Here is a 20,689-nt window from a genome sequence, read left to right as displayed (position 1 = left end):
TGATGTCAAGTGGATAATATTTTGAGGGAATTGCAACAAAATTTTTTTATTTTTTTTTTATTTTTTTATTTTTTTTTATTTTTTTAAAATTGTAATAATAAAAATGAATAGTCTATATGAAATTCCAACAGATAAAAACTCATGTTGTTATTCAGAAAAATCAGAAATATTAGAAGAGCCATCAACCTTGCCAGAAATTTTGGGTGAACATACAAATTTAAATTTAAAAGATTATAAAAAAATTGTTAAAACTTGTAATAGTTACTTTTTTCGAAGAGATTTATTACTTTATTATGTCTTTTTTTATATTATTTGGGTAGTTATGCTTATAGTTTTATTGGTAATATTAGATAGTAAGTTTTTACCACTCATATTAGGGTTACCATTGTTTTTATTGATAGTTCTACACATTTTTTTATTAATAAGGGTAAGTTTTATAAAATAATAAAGTTAGTAATATAGATTTAAAAAATATTTATATAAATTTAGTTGAAAAAGTATTTAGAAAATATAATTAAAAAGCTTAACAGTAAGTTTTTAGATAAAGGAATTAAAGTAGAAACCAAAAGCTATTTTGTAGGTTATGGAAAAAAAAGAAGAGGTGTAACAAGAATAATTATAGCATATAATGAAAATAATGTAAACAAGCAACAAGATTATACAGATATAAAAAATGGTTCTCGAGAAATTGAATTATCAACATATCAACAAGAGAACACACAATTTAACTATTCATATACTCCAGCTATATCTCTTGAAAAAAAATATGACCCTATTAATAATAAATAACAGCTTTAATTTAAATAAATATTTGTATTTTATTTATTCTTTTTATTGTAAACTAAATTATTTTTCTTTATTATTTGTTTTTTTTTTATTTAAGCTAAAGAAAGTGATTTTAAAGTATTAAAATAATTTTCTTCAAGCTCTTTATATAGCTCGAGAATAGTTTCAACTCTTTCTTTTTCGATATCTAATCTTTCTTTGTCTTGAGAGGGGGTTGTTGGTGGTTGTGGTGGTGTTGGTAATTTATTTTGGTCTCTTTTGTTGTAATAAAATGCTGCAGCTTCCTCAACTTCTTCGTCGTTTTGTTGTTGTTGGTCACCTTGTTGTTGTTGTTGTTGTTGTTGTTGTTGTTGTTCGTTTTTACTATTTATTACTTGTTGTTTCATTTTGTCAATTTGTTCTGAATCACCAATATTTTGTTTGTAAAGTCTTTTTTTTATTGAAATTCTGAATTGTTTAAATTTAGGATCTGATACTGGAGTTGAAATGAATTTACTAAACATAAAAATTTCTAAACAAAGTTTTGATTGTTTCTAAATGAATTTATTTGTTAGTTTTATGTTGAAATAATAATTAATAATATAATAATGATAGCTTACATGTGGTATTAATAAACTTTTTCTAATTTTTTCAAAAACTTCTGTATTATTGGCATTTAAATCTAATTTAACATTATCAAACAATTTGTCATCTAAAATATTCTTTAAATCTACATAGTTTCTTAAAGCATTAAATTCATCGGCAGGATCCTCAACGGTAACATCATATACTGGTCCATAAAGTCCATCATTGTTTTTATAATAATTATAAATTGAATTTAATAATTTACCTAAAAAAAATAAAATAATAAAGAAATATTAATAAATATGATTTGATTATTCTTTTATATAATAGTAACTTACTTCCATGACCCATTTTTTGATATGGTGGTAAAATTAAAAATTGAGATACCCTTTCTCTGGTTTGTGATGGATGATGATAAAAATTATAAACAGTGCAATAGCCAGTGAGACCATATCTAGTTTCACCATCCATTTTTCTCTTTTCAAAAGTAATAAATAAATCCCAATTAGGTTCAACAAAGACATATGATGAACCATCAATAAACCATAAAACAAATATTTGCATTCTTTCGTGATATTTTTCAATTTGTGGGTCTGATAAGGAACCATAATAAACTTCGAAATCTCTTTCCCTACCTGTTTCTTTATCTGTGACTGTATATTCATAAATTTTTTTTCCTGGTGGTCTAAATAATTTTTCTTTTTCTTCGATATACTAAATAAAACAAAGAATAGTTGTTAACAAAACCTATATATTATAATATATATATTTAATGATTTAAACTATATACTTTATAAAATGATTCTTTTGAAATTGGTGGATCTTGTTTTGAAAATATTTTTAATAATTCACCTTCAACATTTGTTATATTGTTTGAGTTTAAAGTATAATTTGTATCGATATGAGATATTAAAGAGCCTGCACCAAATAAAACATTAAATCTTAATGGATCATATCCAACAATAGTTTCCTCTTCTCCAAAAATTTGATGTGAATAAACTGGATGGAACGATGAATCGTTTTCTAATTCGTTTATTTCTTTTATATCATCTAAATTCCATACTAATTTAAGATTGGTTGATTCTGTTGCATTGAATGATAATGGTTTTAATTTAATAGACATTTGATTCATTTAATTATATATATAATATTTATAAACCAATATAAAAAAATATAAGAAAATAAAAAAAAAAAAAAATAATTAAAAAATAAAAAAAAAAATAAAAAAAATAAATTAAATTTTTAAAAAAAAAAAAAAAAAAATTTTTTAAAAAAAGGAGGGTTTGTCGTGGTAGATTTGGATACTGGTTGTAAAAGATGAAACATGTAAAAAAAAATAGTTAGACACAACATTACTACAGATATAATATATAAATAATGATACCTACTTTTAAAACTTTCTTATTGCTCTAAAAGTTTTTTTGTATAGTTATGAACCTTAGATTTATTCGGTGTAGATTATCCATATGATAAGGTTTCACAAACTGAAGGTATAATCAATAATGGACTTCTTTTTAGTTGCTGGTACACCTGTAGTCTCTGACTTTATTCCAGGGATCTAACCAAACCCTAAACATCCATTTTTTGTTACCTATAACAAGCTCGCTGAAGAAACAGATGTTTTAATCAAAAGACCAAACAAGAAGAAATAGAAAATGGTACCTTTTTAGAAGAAAATGAAACAATAGTTGGTGGTTAGTTAAAGAATACGAAACAGTTGGGGTAATGTAACTCATACTGCAATACAATGATCTTTTGTTTAATCGAACTCATTAACTATCCAGATATTCAATCTAAATTAAACAATAGTATTTTATCTTCAATTTTTCCAAATGAAACTGTAATTACCCATAGTAAATATCGTTCGTCTATTCAATATTTAACAATGGTAATGAAAGAAACCTTCCATATGTACCCTATTGGACTTTTAGGTATTCCACATGTAACATCAGTTGATGTAGAAGTTGAAGGTGTCAAAATTGCTGCAGGAACTCAAGTATTCCAAAATATCTATGCATCACATAGATGCGAAGAATTCTTTAGTGGTTCAAATGAATTTATACCAGAAAGATTTATGGAATCATCAAATTTAAATTACGGTAGCCAAACAAACCTTGTTCATATTGGAATCGGTGTAAGAGACTGTATTGGTAAATCATTAGGTGAAACAAAATTTTTTACATTTTTATCAACTCTAATTAACAGATACGAATTTATTAACCAAGATCCATCAAAACCATTAAATGATGTTGGCTCTTTTGGTTTAACATACCAAGGACCAAGAATAAAGGTATTACTTAAAAAAAGATTAAATAAATAAAATTTATTTTCAAAAAAATCATAATAATAATTAATCCAGAATCTTTTCTGGAAACTTTATTTTTTTTCTGAAAAGAAAAATATGAATTATGAATTACGATTTATAAATAATTTTTTTTTTATTTTTATATTTACATTTTTTTATTTTTCATTTTTGGATCTGGTATAAAAATGGATTTGTTTAAAAAAACAAATAAATAAAATAATGAAGTAAATTTAAATAATAGAAAGTAAGTTTCGTTATCTTTTAAATTTATAAGTTATTTATTATTAATAAAAATAAAAATTATTGTAGTTATTAAAATATTATTGTATGTATTATAATATATAAAAGTTATATAATTATTTTTATGTTGACAAAATAATAAAGAAAAAATAAAAATAAAAATCTATTTCAAGCAATGAAAAAATTAAAAAAAAAATTAAAATTTAAAAACATAAAATTAAAATTAAAAAAAACATAAAATTAAAATTATAAAAAAAATGATTATAAAAATTATGTGGGGGTTTTGAAAATCCGGATTTCTCACATAATGCCTTTTTTTTTAAAGTTTTATTATTTGAAGTTAAATAGTTTTCCTCATAAAGGAAAAAAAAAATCAGGAACTGCATGATTATGAAAAAAAAACTAAATTAATCGCTATAAATAAAGAAATGATAGTTACATTTTTTTTTATAATATTATTTATCATTTGTTTATTTATTATTATTTTTTTATTATCTTAATAAATTTTACATTATGGTTTTTATTATATATTATCTTTTTTTAATTATTTATTATTTTTTAATAAAAAAATAACATTATTTTATTTTATAAAAATAATAAAAAATAAATAATGGTTTTAACAAATAAATATATATCAGAGTTTTTGTCAATTAATTTTTTTTTTTTCAAATTTAATAATAGAAAAATACTCTTTAGAAATCAACTATTGAGTATTTTATTTTCTTATTAAATAAAAATATAATTAATAAAAAATATAAAAATAATTATATAAATTGATTTTTTAAAATTTATAATTTTCAATAGAGCTTTAAAATAGATGTATTATTGATCCATAGAAATTAAAAAACAATTTAAATATAAATTAAATTAAACTTAATTTTAAAACAATATAAATTTAAATTAAATTAAACTGTACAATAAATATTATGGATAATTAAAAAAATATTATCAAAACATATCGAGGATTATATAGCATTAAAACATATTAAGGATTTTTTAGCATTAAATTATTATTCAACTATTATTTTTTTATTTTATTTAGATACCATAATTTTCTAAAAAAAAAAAAGAAATAGTTTTATAAAAACTTTATTTTAGAAAGTAATTTTATTATTTTATTTTATTTTATTTATTTTATTTATTTATTTTTTTTCTATTGAATAATACATTTGGGTTTTAAACTGTGTTTACCAGCTTTGGCTTGGGCTAATTTTTCATTTTCTTTGTATGCATGAACTCTTTCTTTATAACCAATTGGATCAATTTTTTGCATTAATAAATCCTCCATAAGGAAAATAGTTTCTGGTGTTTTAACAAATATTTTAGTTTTACCCTCTTCAAACTCTTCAGCGCTAATATCTTTACCTGCACGAGTAATTTGCTCAACAAACTCTTGGCAATTTCTTGGTGCAACATCAAAAATTCTACCAAATCTATTAAGGAATACATCTTTTAATTGTCTGTATGCGTAACCAGATCTTTTAACCTTAATATTTTCTAATAAACCTAAATATTTTACTTGATGTTCTACTCTTGATGAAGTAAATGAGAGTGGAGATTTAGAATCCTATTTAAAAAAACAAAAGTAAATTATAGTTAGTGACAATAATAACAATAAATCTTTTAAAACAAGTTTTTAAACTTACATTTGGTTTAATACAACGAATATAATGTGGAGTACAAGCTGATAATCTTTGAACTAAATAATTTGCAGATTGTCTAATTTTATAAGAGGCAGTGGTTGGAGCAGTTTTATTATCTGACATGTTCTCTGGGAAAAGTGAAGCAATGAATGGATAGGTTGAACTTTGAAGGCAACATACAATTGAAGCATAAAGATTATCATTATTCTTAAAGCAAAATTCCTCGACACTATAAGTGACATCACCAGCATAATGCTTAATGGTAAATTCATTAGCACTTGAGCCAGTATTTGAGATTAAAAGATGTGGATGACTTTGAATTGCATGAATTAACTTTTCCATAAATTTAGTATCAGCAGTTGCAGAATCTACAGCATGAACAGTTTTACAAACATCATCTAAAACACGCATAACACCTGGTGGTTTATTTCCATCGATTAAATCTACTACAATCTTATTATCGAAAAAGCTAATATCCTTCCATTTCATGCCTTCTTCGTGATATTCACGTTGTTCACCACGTACAGTTAAATCAATAAAGATTTGTTGAAGTCTTTCATTGACATAATTGATACAAAATTGTTCGAAACTATTTCTTTCAAAGACCTCGAAACCATAAATATCTAAAACACCAATTACTTTAGCGCTACCATGATATTGCATTGCAGAGTTGATACGAGTTACAATAAAATCGAAAATACGTTCATAAAGTGTTTTAGCTAAAGCATCTCTAAGCGAAGCGGATTGATCTGGATTTTGTGGAACAGCATATTGAGTATGACGAACACTACCTGATTGAATTTGACGATGATTCAATGATTGGCCAAGGAATTGTGGATCACATCCTAATAATGATGCTGCCCATTGTAATGGTGTTTCATCAATAACAGTAGCTGGTGCTTCACCTTGGAAACGAATATTACCGACATGAAGGATAGCTGCTAAAATTCTAAAGATTTCTGTTTGTTCTTCGCTTGTAATTGCAATTGTGGTCATAGCATTTTTAACTTCGATATAATCAGCGGCATCATCTACATCAGCAATTGAAGTACATTTACTTTGAGCCAAATAATAGAAATCTGTAGCTTGGGTAAGACCCCATTCTGACTTTGTTGATTGGTCTAAACCAGCTAACATTTGATAAAAGATATGGAAATTTCTTTCGTGTTTTTGTTGGAAGGTTACTCTAGTTTTTTCTAAAAGAAAAGTTGAAATTTGACCACCAACTGGAGCATTATTATCGTCAAATTGAATTTCTAAATATTTACCGAAACGTGAACTGTTATCGTTTCTAACAGTTTTAGCATTACCAATAGCCTCCATTAATGGATTACTGTCTAAAATAACTTTTTTGATATGTTCTACATCGACATTACGACCGCCTCTTGATTGTGGTGGAGCGGCACGAGGTGGTGGGGCACCTCCACGACCACGAGCAGCTGGTCCACCTCTTGATGGTGGTGGGGCTGGGCCTCTTGCTGGTGGAGCTTGGCCACCTGACATTGGTGGTGGTGGGGCACCTGCTCTAACATTTGATACTGGTGGTGGTGGGCCTCTACCTCTTCCACCTCCCATTGGTGGTGGTGGAGCACCTCTACTTGCAACACCACCTCTATTTGGAACACCCCCTCCTCTTGCTGGTGGTGGCATACCCCTGCCCCCAGGCATTGGTAAAGCTCTTCCTCTTCCACTTGGTGCACCATAGTCATCACTACCACCATCGTATTGTGGTACGTTATTACTGCCACCACCTCCCATTGAATTGCCATAACTATTATTTGGTGATACAGCTGTAACATATTGTAAAATTAATTTAGCTGAAACAGTTTTACCTGCACCTGATTCTCCTGAAATAATTACACATTGAGATTCATTTTCATCAACCATTCTTCTATAAGCTCTTTCTGCTAATGCAAAAATATGTGGTGGTGCTTCATTGCCACCTGGTGAATTTTGATACATCTAAATTTTTATAAAAAAATTAAAAAAAATTTATTAATATTTATTTGATATTTTAACATTATTTTATTAATTTATTATATTATACCTTAATAAATTCTGGACCTGTAATTGGTAATTGTTTATATGGATTAACAGCAATTAATACTTCACCAATATTGGTGTAAATTAATTCTCTATCAAATCTAGCACCGATTTGATTTGTAATTTCCCCATTTGTTGGGGATGATACTAATACTAAATCATCAACACCTGATGAAAATAAACGAAACATTTTTTAAATAAATAAATAAATAAAAGAAATAATAATACAATAAAAATACAAAAGAAATTTAATAAAGATGTCTGATTTAAAAAAAAAAAAAAAAGAAATTAAAAAAAAATTAATTTTTAAAAATATCTTGATGGGTTTTTTTTTTTTTTTTTTTTTTTTTTATTTATAAATATAAAAATAAAAATAAATATATGATTTACAACTAAATAAAATTATTAGATTTTTTAAAAAAAATAATAAAAATAATTAGTTTCAAAAAAAATTAAAAATAATAAAAGAAAAAAAAAATGGTTGTTTATGATAAAATTAAATAGCCACAAAAATTAAAAAAAATAAAATAAAAATTTTTATTTTATTCTATTCATTTAAAAAAACCACTTTTTTTTTTTTTTACATGAAAATTTTCAATCCAATTTTTATTTAAATGTTTCATGGTATTTATTTGAAAATTTTATAAAAAAACTTTATAAAAATTTTTTATTTCTTTAATTTTTTATTTTGATTATTATTTTGTTCAATTTTTCTTTTTTTATCTACATTATTATTATTTTTATTATTTTTATTATTATTACTATTTTTATTATTATTATTATTATTTTTATTATTTTTATTGTTGTTATTATTATTATTAGTTTTTTCATTTTCATTTTGATTTGTTTGATTTTCGCTATTTGGTAAATTAAATGATTTCTTTTTTGATTTAAATTTAGATGATGCTCTTTCACTTAATGGAATAGTTGAAAATGTTTCTCTATTTACACCTTTCTTTCTATATTGATGTTTTTCTTTACCAGTTGATTTTAAAGACAACATCCAATCAGGTACCTCAGAACCAGATTTCTTCATTGCATGGACAATAGTTGGTAACATTGGTTTATCAGCGTCAGTATAAAGGGTATAAGCAACACCAGGTCTATTAGCACGACCAGTACGACCAATACGGTGAACATATGATGCTAAAGTTTGTGGGAAATCGAAATTGATAACATAATTTACACCTTTGAAATCCATACCACGAGCCATTAATTCTGTACAAATTAATACCCAAATTTTACCAGTACGGAATTTCTTTACAATGGTATCTCTTTGGAATTGAGTTCTTTCTGAATGAATTACATCTACATTAATACCATCAAATACCAACTCTTGGAAGAGATCGTGGGCACGTTCTTTTGATTGAGTGAAAATTAAAATGGGTGGTTCTAAACCTTTTTGAATGAGTTGTCTAACTGCCATTAATTTACCTTCTTCACGACCAACATAAATTAATTTTTGATCTACTGTAACTGCTGCTGCATTCTCTTCACCAATTGTAATCTTTATTGGATTCTTCATAATTGAATTTGCTAATTCCTCTACTAATGTATTCATTGTAGCACTAAAAAGACAAATTTTTAATTTTTGGTTTTGACATGCTGTTACTACATCATCGATTTGTTCAACAAAATCTCTATCAAATAATTTATCTGCTTCATCAAATACCAAGTATTCGACATTGTTTAACTTTAATACATTTTCTTTAATTAAATAAACTAATCTTAATGGTGTTGTAATTAAAATATCTATATAAAAAAAAATAAAAAAATTAGTGCTGGTTTTTTTTTATTTTTTTTTTTTGTTTTTAAATTATTAACTTACCATAATTTTTAATTAAGCTTTCATCAGTTGATTGATTATGTAAATTCTTTGAAAGAACACAAATTCTAAATGGTTTACCTTTACTTAATAATCTAAAATTACGATAAATTTGTTGAGCTAATTCACGAGTTGGTGCAATAATAACTGATCTGAAACCTTCTTTTTTTGGTTCTCTAAGAGCTGAAAGGATTGGAATAGAGAAAGCAGCAGTTTTACCAGAACCAGTTGGTGCAATTGCAACTACATCTCTTTCTTTTAAAAGGATTGGAATGGTTTGCATTTGAATTGGTGATGGTTCTTTATAACCATTCTCTTGAATATTTTTAATTAAATACTTTCTAACTTTGAATTTGCTATCATCTAAATCTTCAAATGATTTAATTGGATCTGGAACATCTGTACCTTCAACTTTAATTCTATTCATTCTTCTAAACTCTGAAATTTGTCTTTTTTGTTTTTCAATTAATTTCTTTTGTTTGGTTTCTTCAGATTCTTCTTCTTCCTCCTCTTCTTCCTCTTCATCATCGTCACTGTTTTCAGTTTTATTGAATAATTTGAAATCTTGTTTTTTAAATTCTTTTTCAACAATATTATTATCTCCTTCTTCATTATCATCATCATCATTATCTTCTATAAAATCTTCATTATTTTCATCTTCTTCATCATTACTGTCATCTTCTTTTTCTTCTTTTTCTTCTTTTTTTTTTTTTTCAATCTCTACTTTAGGTTGTTGTGATTGTGTATTTTTAAAAAAGGTTGCTTTATTATTTGTGATTTTGTGGGTTTTATCTAAATCTTGAGAAGTTAAACCATTGAAAATATTAATTTCTTTTTGATATTTCTTTTTATTAAATTTGATACCATTTCCGAGACTAAAAAAAATACTATTATCCATTCTTTAATTCTGATAATATATAATTTAATTTTATTTTATTTTTTCGTTTTTTAGTTTATTTTAAAAAAAAAATAATTTCTAAAAAAAAAAATAAAATAAAAAAAATTATAAAAAAATTTAATTCGGTTTTTTTTTTTTTTTTTTTTTTTTTTTTTTTTTTTTTTTTTTTTTTTTTTTTTAATTAATTTTTTTGTGTATTTAAATGCAATATTTAAAATTAATTGAGTTAAATCAAATCAAATTTGGTTGATTAAATCAAAATTTAATTATTTTAAATATATTTTATTATTATTTTTTTTTTGTATCACTAATCACCTAAATTGTTTAATAGCTATTTGTGTAATAATAAATTATTTATTGTTTAAAACAAAAATAAATAAATTTAAGTAATTGTTTTCCTTTTTAAAACAATTACTTAAATTTATAAATATTTAAAATAAATAATTAAAAATAAATAAATATTTTAAAAATAAAAAAAATAATTTTTTTTCATTTTTTTTTAAAATTTTTTTTATTTTATAATTTTTTAATTTATTTTAATTTATATCAGATATTTGTTGAAATATTGTAATTAAGAATGGGCCAAACAGAAAGTACAGCAAAGAACAATAATAGTTATAATAATGGTATATCATCATCAACATCCTCATCTAATATATATGGAAGTTTTGGTTTAGATAAATCAATATCGAATGAATCTTTGGTAAAAAGTAATAGTACAAATGAAATTATCACAATTAATCAAATAGAAAAAAAAGAATATATTGACCCCGAATTAGAAGTACTATATAAAACGCCTGTTGTAAGTATAACGCTAGGTTATTCTTTTTATTTTTCATATGACGATTTCTAACCACGATTATTTTAGTTTTATCCTTTATTAAGTTTGGATGATGAAGATAATAGTGACGATGACGAAAATGAAAATTTAGAGTCGTTGGGTGATGAGGAAAAACTAATTAGATTTTTAAAGAAGAAACATCAAATGACTATACCCAGTAAGTAGTTATAGTTTATAAATCATATAAATACAAATAGTATTAAAATCTAATTAAAATTATTATTTTTTTTATAGATATGGATCCAAAATTTCTTTTAAATTTATCAATAGATGTACAAACATATTTGAAAAACTCAACAGGATATATACACGAACAACAAAATGAAATAATGCAAAAAATTAGAGATGTAGAAACCAAACAGGCTAAAAAGTTTACAAATATTATGCAAATTAAAACTAGCGATGCAACCCAAGCCCAATTAAGTGTTAAGGAAGTTTTAGATAAAGTAAATAAAAATATTGATAAATCAAAAGAAATCATTTTTAAAATAGCAGATTTAATCGAGAAAATAGAGACCTCATTGCCTGCAAACGAGGTAAAAGATTTAAAAGATGAAATGAATGCAACCTTTGGTCCTCTACCACAAATTTAAAATTCAGTATATTAATATGGGTCAGGTTATATGGTTTAGATTATAAATGAAGGGTTCAATTAATTTTTACAAACTTTTTTTAGTTCTGTATTTTTATAATAAATAAAAGTTTTTTTTTTTTTTCTCTTTAACATTTTTTGGTCAAACTCTAATATTATTTAAATACCAAAATACATAATCAATTTATAACAATAATAGATAATTTATTTTTTTCTTTTTTTTTTCTTTTTTTCTGTTTTTTTTATTTTTTTTTATTTTTTTTATTTTTTTTTTTATAATTTTTGGTAATTTTTAAATATTTAATAATTTTTTGAAAATAAACATAATTTTAAATAAATATTAATAAAAAATAATGTAATAATAAATCATTAGACAAAACAAAATATTAAAAGAATGGATAGCAGTATTATAGACTATACATTAAAAAACAATACAATCTTTCCAGTTGGTATAACAATTGAAGAATGTAGAGAAGCTATTAAAGGTATATATTTTAATCAAATAAATAATTAATTTAAAATAAATAAAAAAGTTAATTAAAACAAATACTAACATTTCAAATAGATGTTGGAGGATTTAGGGAATCAATTAGAGAGAATACTATTGTATTTAACTATGATTCCATTTATGATGAATCATTTCCAGACCCAGTAAGTGAAACCGATCCAAAGAAATCATATTTATTAAAGGTTAGAAGAGAATGCAGAGGTTTAATATTTTGCAAAGATACCCATAAACTATTAGTTAGGAAATTACATAAATTTTTTAATATAAATGAAAAAAGCGAATGCAAAGCAGTAAGTATTTACATATTTATTATAATTTTAAATTTTAGTTACTTATACTAATATATATTAGGATTTAATACCATTAGAGGGAAATTATATATTAATGGATAAAATTGATGGTAGTTTAATTTCACCAATGTTATTAAATAATGAAAATTCAATTAATGGTGTTTATTGGGGATCAAAACAAGGAATCAGTGATTTGGGTACAATGGTGAATAATTTTATATTGAGTTTAGAATCAAATCAATCAAATAATATTAAATATAGCGAGTTTTCAAAAAAATGTTTAGAGAGTGGCTATTCACCATTATTCGAATTTACTTCACCAAAACAACCAATAATCATTCACTATAAAGAGGAGTCATTAAAACTGATTGCATTAGGAACATTCACACAGGTCAATATTTAAAGTGGCCAGAACTAAAAAAGGGCGCCAATAAATATAATATTCCAACACCCTAGATTTAATTGATATAAAGAATAGTCCAAACCTAGCATCCATTACAAGCACCAAACGAACTGGTAGAAACAATAAAGAATCTCAAATATATTGAAGGTTGTATATTGAAATTTGAAGATACTGGTTTATGCTATAAAATAAAACTCGTCAATATTGAATTAGCAGATTACAATTAAATTCACCAAGGGACATCAAGTTTGAAAAAGATATTTGGTCATTATTACTATCTGGTCATTATGATGATGTTAAAGATACAATCAATTGGATTTGTCCAGAAAATGAAGAGCCAAATGATAAGGTTAAAAGACTAGAATCATTCTCTAAAGAACTATTTGAACGTATTGATAAGGTATCAGCGATAATGGTAAAAAACATTATTAAATTCAAAAACAGTGGCAATCCAAAAAATCAATTTTATCTCACCGAAAGTTCATCTGGTTTAAATAAAAAAGCTTTTATTCTTTCAATCCAACTGTATGACACTATTCAACAAAATGATTCAGTTCAACAACATTTATCCAGTGCTTCAAAATTTTTAATTCAAAAACTAAAAGTTAATTATACAACAAGTAATTTAAAATTAGAAGAGGGTAGATCAATTTTGGGTAACGATATTAAATTTTAAAAAAAAAAAAAAAAAAAAAAAAAAAAATAAAAATACAAAAAGTAAAATTACTTTTCAGATATGTTTTAAAAATTATTTGTTATTTTATTATTTTATTTTTTCCCATTTTTAAATTTCTGATTTTTTTATTTTTTTTGGTTCCTAAAATAAAATAATCAGTATTTTCAAATTGAAAAGGGCATCCTGGTGTTTGGATTTTTTATATTTTTGTAGATTACCAGGCATGATATTTATAAAAGGGGAGTATTATAGGAAAAACTCTCCTAAAAGATATTTTAATTTTATTTTTTTTTTTTAATTTTTTTAATTTTTTTATTTTTTTTTTTGTGATTTTTAAAATGACGGAGGCGGATTCCCTCATAATTTAAAATTTTATTTTTATTTTTTTTATTTTTATTTTTCATTTTATATATCATTACAAAAATGAGAGTTGCTTTCTCTTTAGTTTTATTATTGGTTTCAATTTTATTTGTTTCAGCAAGAAATATAACTTCTCCAGCTGGTAATTTTAGATTTTATAATGAATAAATAAAAAAAAAACAAAAAAACATTAAATCTAATATTATATATAATTTTATAGTTCCAATGTCAGTATGTCAAGCTGCTGCTTCATCTGCTCATAATTACGCCACATGTGGTTGTCCATACATTTTTGGTGGTACATCATGCGGTTGTGGTGGTAGCGGTGGCATGGATTGCAGTAAGTTGTTTTAAAATAATATTATTGATAATAAAAAAAAGTGAAATATATTGATTTTTTAATCTCTATAATTATAGGTGGTCTTGTTTATACCTCATACCAAGAGGCTGGTTTCTCTGGTATTCAACGTACTGCAAGTCAACAGTATGATCAAGGCTTTGATGATTGTGGTGGTGGTTCAAGTGGTAACTCTGTTTCCTCAAGTGGTTCTGATGCTTCATCAGGTTCAGGTTCATCAAGTGCTTCATCAAGTGGTTCAGGTTCATCAAGTGGATCAGGCTCATCAAGCGGATCAGGCTCATCAAGTGGTTCAGGTTCATCAAGTGGTTCAGGTTCATCAAGTGGTTCAGGTTCCTCAAGCGGTTCAGGCTCATCAAGCGGTTCAGGTTCATCAAGTGGTAGTGGTTCAGGTAATTTTTCTATATATTGTTTTTAAAATTGGTATTTTAAAATTAAAACAATTATTTTTTTCTATAGGTTCAGGTTCAGGTTCAGGTTCTAATGTAGTTAAAAATGGTCTTAGAGGTACATGCAGCCCATCAGTATGTATATTTTTTTCAAGGCAATCATAGTTTAAAACCTTATATTAATATATTGTTTATATAGGACACTTCCGGATGTATTGTTGGTGATTTATTATTCTATTGCTTTGAAGCACCATGCCCATCGTAAGTAATTTATTATTTATTTTTCTTTAAATAGCTTATTTGTTATTAATTTAATATCTTTTTTTATTTTAGACATGTTAGTATGTATTCAAACAAATAATATTGAAAAAGGTAAACTATAAGTATTCTAACAATCCTATTTTTATTTAACAGCAATGTATGTTGGTAATGGCCAAATGGCTGAATGTCCACAACCAGGTCAAGATTGTCACGTTATTCCAGTTTACAGTGAAGCCTATTATGGTTGTAAATCAGTTTGTGGTTAAATTTTTTATCAAAAACAACAACAATAACAATAACAGCTATAGAAAATTTAATGTCATATTAAAATCTAAATTCAAATCCTATCAACTTAAATTAGTTAATTTATTATTAAATAATTTAAAATCGATTAAACAAATAAACCTATTTTTAAATATTTTAAAAATCATTTCCCCCCAAAAAAAAAAAAAAAGTGTGTAAAAAGATTATATATTAGATAGAAATTATTAATCAACAATTTTCAACTTTTTTAATTATATTTTAAGTTTAAAAATTCTTTTTTTTTTCAAAAGATAATTAATGTGATTAATTTTTCAAGTTATTATTTATAAAAGAATTTTTTTATTAATTTTATAATTAATTTTTATCAATTCGATAAAATATTATTTAAATTAAAACTAATTTTTGATTTAAAAACATTATTTCATGTATAAACTATTTTTTAGAAATATTATTTTTAGGTTTTTCTTTTTTTTCGCAGCTATTTCCCCCCATTAAATTACCCCCACCAAATATTAAATGGTTACTGTTGTGAAAATTTGAACTTAGAATTGGATGAAATTTTGGATGTAAGGTTTGAGTTAAGGTTTGCATTGCTGAATGACCAATTTTATGAAGATCATTAGGAATAACTGGATCGTAATTCTGGCCTAATGTTATTATATTTTCTATTTTTTTTTTTAAGATTAATAAAAAAAATAAAAAAAAATTATTATTTTATAATTTATAAATTTTTAAAATACTTTTTATAAATTACCTAATATAGTCATTAGCAATGATAATCAAAAATAAATAAAAATATTTATAATTTTATTAATTTATTTTTAATATTATTTTTTTTTTTTTTCAATTAATTGAAAAAAAAACTAAACAAAATATAATTGAAAGATTAATAATTTTGGATTTAATAAATATATATTTTTATAAATTATAAATTATTTTTACCCTATTTAATTTATATTTATTTATATTTTTATTTTTATTATTATTTAAATAATTATTATTTTATTTTTGCTATAATTTATAATATAGATAGAGATGTTAAAAAAATAATATAGATATAAAAATAATAATAAAAATGATTAAATAATAAAATAAAAAATTTATAATTAATAAAAGGAAAAAAAAAAAAAACAAACAAAAAAAAGATATAAATTCTTTTTTATTTTTATAAATATATAGAGAGAATTTTTTATATTAATATTGAGAATTTTTTTTGGGAAATAATATTTATATGCCATTCCTATTGATTCGAAAGAGATGGTCATTTTTATAAATGAACCATGTTAGTAGTATTTTATTTTTTTACCCTTTTCCAATCTATTTTTCAAGATTTTAATGTAAAGCTTATTAATATTATTAAAAAGTTAAATATAAACTTTGTGAAATTTAAAATTATAAAATCATATTATCCTATAATGTTGTATTTTAAAACTCACTTTTAACATGTCAAAAATTTATTTTAGATGGATAATATTTTACAATATTAATAAAGAATACATTGTCATAATAGATTTTTTTTAAATAAAAAATATTTTATATTTTTTGATAATTGTTACTATTTATTTTTACTGCACGGATAATATTTTCATTCATAAGCTATTTAAAGCTGAGGAGAAAGGATGAAATTATAGTGTTGTTTATAATTGTGTACACTATTATTTAAACCACACTACCACACCACACATATATTCTAGTCCCGCTCTCTTACATGTATACTTTTTAAAACAAACACTGACACACCACACACAAACACATAAAAAAACATATAAAAATTTTATCTAAAAATATCTAAATACTATAGGTATTACCATTTTTACTATAAAAAAAAATAAACTATTAAAGTATTTAATTCTTTTTTTTATGCATTGTTGAATGATTCTATATTTAAAACAGAAAAATAAAAAAGTGATAATAAATGAGTAATAATTAAAAATAATAAATTAAATATACATTGAGAACGAACAATTAATTAAAGTTGATATTTTATCTGTTTTTTTCATAAAAGCTTATTTATTTTATTTTGAGAACTAAATTGAAAACTATGTTTTTATAAAATTATTATTATTTTTTTTTTTTATTTTTTTTTTTTATTTTTTTTTTTAATTTTTTTAAATTTTTTTTTTTAAAAAAAAATTTTCTTTTTTTTTATAATTTTTTCAATCATATCATAAATTAATATATAATAATGTCAAACAAGTGGACTCAAGATTTACCACCAGTTGGAGGTTTCCCAAAATTAAATTATAACAGAAGAGCACCAGTAGCAATTTCAGGTTATGCTATTTTTGGTACTTTTCTTGTAGTAACCACTGTTACAACTGCTATTTATTTCAACGAAAAAATTGATAGACTGTATGTTTATTTTTAAACTCAAAGCATTAATAGCAAACATTCTTTTGATGAAATTTTGATTTATTATAACAAATTTAAAATAATTAATAATCAATTGTTATAATAAATCAAAATTTCATAATAATCACCCTTATTACTAATAATTATCATTAACACTATTAAATACTGCCATTGCTATTAATTATCATCATCGTCATCATCACCATCATTATCACTATCACTATCACTATCACCATAGCTTGAGATATTTTAGATATTAACATTTTCATTTTAAAAAACTAGTAATAACCAAAAAGAAGAAAAAAGAAGATTATCAATGATTTTACCAATTTTACAAGCTGAAAACGATATTTGGTAAATATTAAATTTAATAGAAAATGTTACATAATTTTTTTTTATAGATTTAATTAAAACATGTCAGATATTAACTATAACCATTTTATACCATTATAGCTTCCTTGCCTCACCACATAAAAATGTTTATTACACCAGATGGATGCCACCACAAATCAATAAAAGACAAATGGCTGCTCTTCCAAAACACTAATAAAATAAAATATCAAGTAATATAATATAATATAAAATAAAATAAAATAACAAAAAAACAATATAATTTTAAAATCAATATTTTGTTAAAAATGCATTTTTTATTTATTTAAATACTCTTTTAGGTCAATATTAATAAAAATGATTGGATTATTTTATTTATTTTTTATTATATAAAAACAATGAAGGATTTTTAAACTCGTTATCAGATGGGATATAGTCATCTCCTTTCCAAAAAGCAACAAAGTCAATGGAACAGTCATTAATTAAATTGTCATTTGAGAAACGTTTAAATATCACTTCAAAACCTTTATTGGTGATATTTTTAGCCTCAACTGCACAACGATTTTGACCACTTTCTTTGGAAAAGTCGAAATACTTTATACCCAATGAAACACATGGAGCACCGACGAATGGCTTGTCAAAAGTAACACAACGGCTATATTCTATTGGACCTTTGTTGTTTGATAATGTCTTGTCACCAATTGAAACATTACCCATTTGAATTTGTGGGAATGAACATACTTCATCATCGGTATAGAGTTCCCATCTAAGACTGATATGGTTATTCCAGGTTATTGGATGTAACGATATTGTTTTAGCAATGATAGCTGGTTCGAATTTAATATTAACAACCCCATTTCTATCAATGTTACCATTGAAAACTTGGCCATTTTTATATTCATACCATCTCTTATTATCTAAACTATATCTAATAAGGAAACTAGATACCCATTCATCAGCATCACCTCTACCTTGAATTGAAATACCAACGAAACGTTGAATACCACTTGATGCGGCAATAACATATTGGTTTTTATCATTTGATCCGGATCTCCATCCTTCTGAACCATCACACTTTGTATTTCTACTAAATTTAAAATTTAATATTGCTTTAATAAAATAAAAATAATATAAATACCTTCTTTTTCTTTTTTTTTTTTTTTTATTATTTATTTATTATAATAATTACAGTTTTTGATACCATGGTCAGAATCGAAATCGCTAGATGAACGAGTTACTACTGATGAAAATGCTAAACATGGTATTCCTTTAATTTCTTCATTCATCATCATTTTTTTTTTAAAGTTATTAATTAAAACTCTATGTATAATTATTTGTATCAATAAAAATAAACAAAAAAATAGAAATATAATATTATGTTGTTGAAGTAAATAAATAAAATTTAAAAATAATTAAAATAAAAAAAAATAAAAATATATTACTATTTGGGGGTAAAATATTTGTTTATATTTTTATTATTTTACAAAAAAAAGTGTGTTTGAATGGAATATACCCCATTATTGTTGTTCCAATGGTAATGTTATTTTTTTATTTAATTTATTATATAAAATAAATATTATAATTTATAATAAAATTAATAGAATCACCCATTCCTAAATAATAATAAAAAAAAAAAAAAAAAAAATAAAAAAAAAAAAAAAAAAAAAAGTGATCCACGCTGCATCGGAAATAATAGAAATAGTGAAATAACATTTTGTATTTAAATATAATATATTTTTTTTTAAATATATTTTAAAAAGTTATACAGATTTGTTTTTATTTATTTTTTTATACACTCCATTTAAAGGAAATATAAATTTATTATTGAGCTAATTTTTGTAAATGATGAATAATTTTGGTTTTAATCCATTCCTTGTTATATGGAGTGTAGGCATTGATACTTGATGTATATCTGAATAAATAAAAAAAATAAGTTAATATTTTAAAGAATTAAAATTAAAATAAATAAATATTATTATGGAGGAATATTAATAATAATAAAAATAATTACACTAAACATGATAAATCAGCAAATTCGTCTAAATATTTAAATAATTGTGAAATGTCGTATGTAATATTCTTTTGGTGTGGTTTTAATTGTTTAAGTTTTTGTTCATACATGTGGCAAATACCTATAATAATGATTATGTTTATGATTATGATCATTATATATAGTGATAATGATTATAGAATAAATTGTTATTATTAAATTAGAAACAATAATGGGTTAGTTATTTCAAATCGTTATTTATAAATATTTAAGTGATTGCTTACCTTCGATGGCTTGATTTACTGATTCGTAATCCATAAAAGTACGACTGGCTTTGCTAAAAGTTGGTTGAATAAGAACGATAGTGTGTGACTACAATTATATATACATATTGATAAATATTATGTTTAAATTAGTACCAATGATTAAATTATGAATAAATCAATATTGAAATTTCTCATACCATTTTAATATATTTATTGAATTTAGAAATATAAATTTATAAAAAAAAATTTTAAAAAATTTAAAAAAAAATTAAATTTTTTTGAATTTAAAAAAAAATTAAAAAAAAAAAAAAAGAAAAAAAAAAAAAAAAAAAAAAAATCAAACAAACAAATCCTTTAAATTCTTACTTATTCAAATGAACAAATAAATTTATTTAATTATGATCAAAATTTAAACAATAATTCAATTCAATTCAATTTTTTTTTTTTTTTTTTTTTTTTTTTTTTTTTTTTTGAAATTAATTCACACTGATGGTATAAAAATAAC

The 20,689-nt window shown here is 23.2% G+C and overlaps 11 protein-coding genes across 11 annotated transcripts; 6 read left to right on the top strand and 5 right to left on the bottom strand.

The window, feature by feature from the left end:
• Positions 1-103: 103 nt before the first annotated feature.
• On the top strand, positions 104-789 carry DICPUDRAFT_74364 (uncharacterized protein; the record flags this gene model as incomplete). Its single annotated transcript, XM_003283367.1, has 2 exons — positions 104-427; positions 490-789. The coding sequence occupies 2 exons, from the start codon at positions 104-106 to the stop codon at positions 787-789; spliced, it is 624 nt and encodes a 207-aa protein (XP_003283415.1).
• Positions 790-833: 44 nt separating this feature from the next.
• Positions 834-2,473, bottom strand: DICPUDRAFT_93443 (uncharacterized protein; the record flags this gene model as incomplete). Its single annotated transcript, XM_003283326.1, has 4 exons — positions 834-1,319; positions 1,386-1,615; positions 1,689-2,064; positions 2,141-2,473. The coding sequence occupies 4 exons, from the start codon at positions 2,471-2,473 to the stop codon at positions 879-881; spliced, it is 1,380 nt and encodes a 459-aa protein (XP_003283374.1). The 3' UTR covers positions 834-878.
• Positions 2,474-3,097: 624 nt separating this feature from the next.
• DICPUDRAFT_21969 (uncharacterized protein) lies at positions 3,098-3,565 on the top strand (the record flags this gene model as incomplete). The annotated part of the gene is made up of 1 exon (XM_003283366.1): positions 3,098-3,565. A coding segment is annotated over one exon (468 nt), but the record flags the coding sequence as incomplete, so codon positions are not given.
• A 1,483-nt stretch (positions 3,566-5,048) lies between these two features.
• Positions 5,049-7,771, bottom strand: DICPUDRAFT_25874 (uncharacterized protein; the record flags this gene model as incomplete). Its single annotated transcript, XM_003283325.1, has 3 exons — positions 5,049-5,462; positions 5,542-7,500; positions 7,586-7,771. 3 exons carry the CDS (start codon positions 7,769-7,771, stop codon positions 5,049-5,051), a joined length of 2,559 nt encoding a protein of 852 aa, XP_003283373.1.
• A 690-nt stretch (positions 7,772-8,461) lies between these two features.
• On the bottom strand, positions 8,462-9,923 carry DICPUDRAFT_6001 (uncharacterized protein; the record flags this gene model as incomplete). Its single annotated transcript, XM_003283324.1, has 2 exons — positions 8,462-9,333; positions 9,410-9,923. Coding segments are annotated over 2 exons (1,386 nt in total), but the record flags the coding sequence as incomplete, so codon positions are not given.
• A 958-nt stretch (positions 9,924-10,881) lies between these two features.
• DICPUDRAFT_147040 (uncharacterized protein) lies at positions 10,882-11,738 on the top strand (the record flags this gene model as incomplete). Its single annotated transcript, XM_003283365.1, has 3 exons — positions 10,882-11,106; positions 11,173-11,302; positions 11,380-11,738. The coding sequence occupies 3 exons, from the start codon at positions 10,882-10,884 to the stop codon at positions 11,736-11,738; spliced, it is 714 nt and encodes a 237-aa protein (XP_003283413.1).
• A 393-nt stretch (positions 11,739-12,131) lies between these two features.
• Positions 12,132-13,614, top strand: DICPUDRAFT_74358 (uncharacterized protein; the record flags this gene model as incomplete). Its single annotated transcript, XM_003283364.1, has 4 exons — positions 12,132-12,222; positions 12,303-12,535; positions 12,597-12,889; positions 13,152-13,614. The coding sequence occupies 4 exons, from the start codon at positions 12,132-12,134 to the stop codon at positions 13,612-13,614; spliced, it is 1,080 nt and encodes a 359-aa protein (XP_003283412.1).
• Positions 13,615-14,184: 570 nt separating this feature from the next.
• Positions 14,185-15,248, top strand: DICPUDRAFT_25810 (uncharacterized protein; the record flags this gene model as incomplete). The annotated part of the gene is made up of 5 exons (XM_003283363.1): positions 14,185-14,314; positions 14,392-14,507; positions 14,921-14,982; positions 15,055-15,062; positions 15,136-15,248. Coding segments are annotated over 5 exons (429 nt in total), but the record flags the coding sequence as incomplete, so codon positions are not given.
• A 2,183-nt stretch (positions 15,249-17,431) lies between these two features.
• Positions 17,432-18,145, top strand: DICPUDRAFT_147037 (uncharacterized protein; the record flags this gene model as incomplete). The annotated part of the gene is made up of 3 exons (XM_003283362.1): positions 17,432-17,598; positions 17,881-17,952; positions 18,052-18,145. 3 exons carry the CDS (start codon positions 17,432-17,434, stop codon positions 18,143-18,145), a joined length of 333 nt encoding a protein of 110 aa, XP_003283410.1.
• An 84-nt stretch (positions 18,146-18,229) lies between these two features.
• On the bottom strand, positions 18,230-19,276 carry DICPUDRAFT_52224 (uncharacterized protein). The gene is made up of 2 exons (XM_003283323.1): positions 19,118-19,276; positions 18,230-19,037 (listed from the first exon to the last, which is right to left on the bottom strand). Exons 1-2 carry the CDS (start codon positions 19,218-19,220, stop codon positions 18,304-18,306), a joined length of 837 nt encoding a protein of 278 aa, XP_003283371.1. The 5' UTR covers positions 19,221-19,276; the 3' UTR covers positions 18,230-18,303.
• Positions 19,277-19,749: 473 nt separating this feature from the next.
• DICPUDRAFT_25866 (uncharacterized protein) lies at positions 19,750-20,290 on the bottom strand (the record flags this gene model as incomplete). The annotated part of the gene is made up of 3 exons (XM_003283322.1): positions 19,750-19,840; positions 19,940-20,060; positions 20,203-20,290. Coding segments are annotated over 3 exons (300 nt in total), but the record flags the coding sequence as incomplete, so codon positions are not given.
• Between the last annotated feature and the right edge of the window lie 399 nt (positions 20,291-20,689).

This window comes from Dictyostelium purpureum, assembly GCF_000190715.1.
Source record: "Dictyostelium purpureum unplaced genomic scaffold DICPUscaffold_7, whole genome shotgun sequence".
NCBI lineage: Eukaryota > Evosea > Eumycetozoa > Dictyosteliales > Dictyosteliaceae > Dictyostelium > Dictyostelium purpureum.
This window is presented reverse-complemented; position numbering and strand designations above follow the sequence as displayed.

What these genes read in the sequence shown, in the direction of transcription:
- DICPUDRAFT_52224 (XM_003283323.1), bottom strand. Translation starts at nt 19,220, where the DNA reads ATGATGATGAATGAAGAAATTAAAGGAATACCATGTTTAGCATTTTCA. An exon ending in TGACCATGGTATCAAAAACT is followed by an intron (nt 19,038 to 19,117) that starts GTAATTATTATA and finishes ATTTTATTAAAG; the next exon opens with CAATATTAAATTTTAAATTT.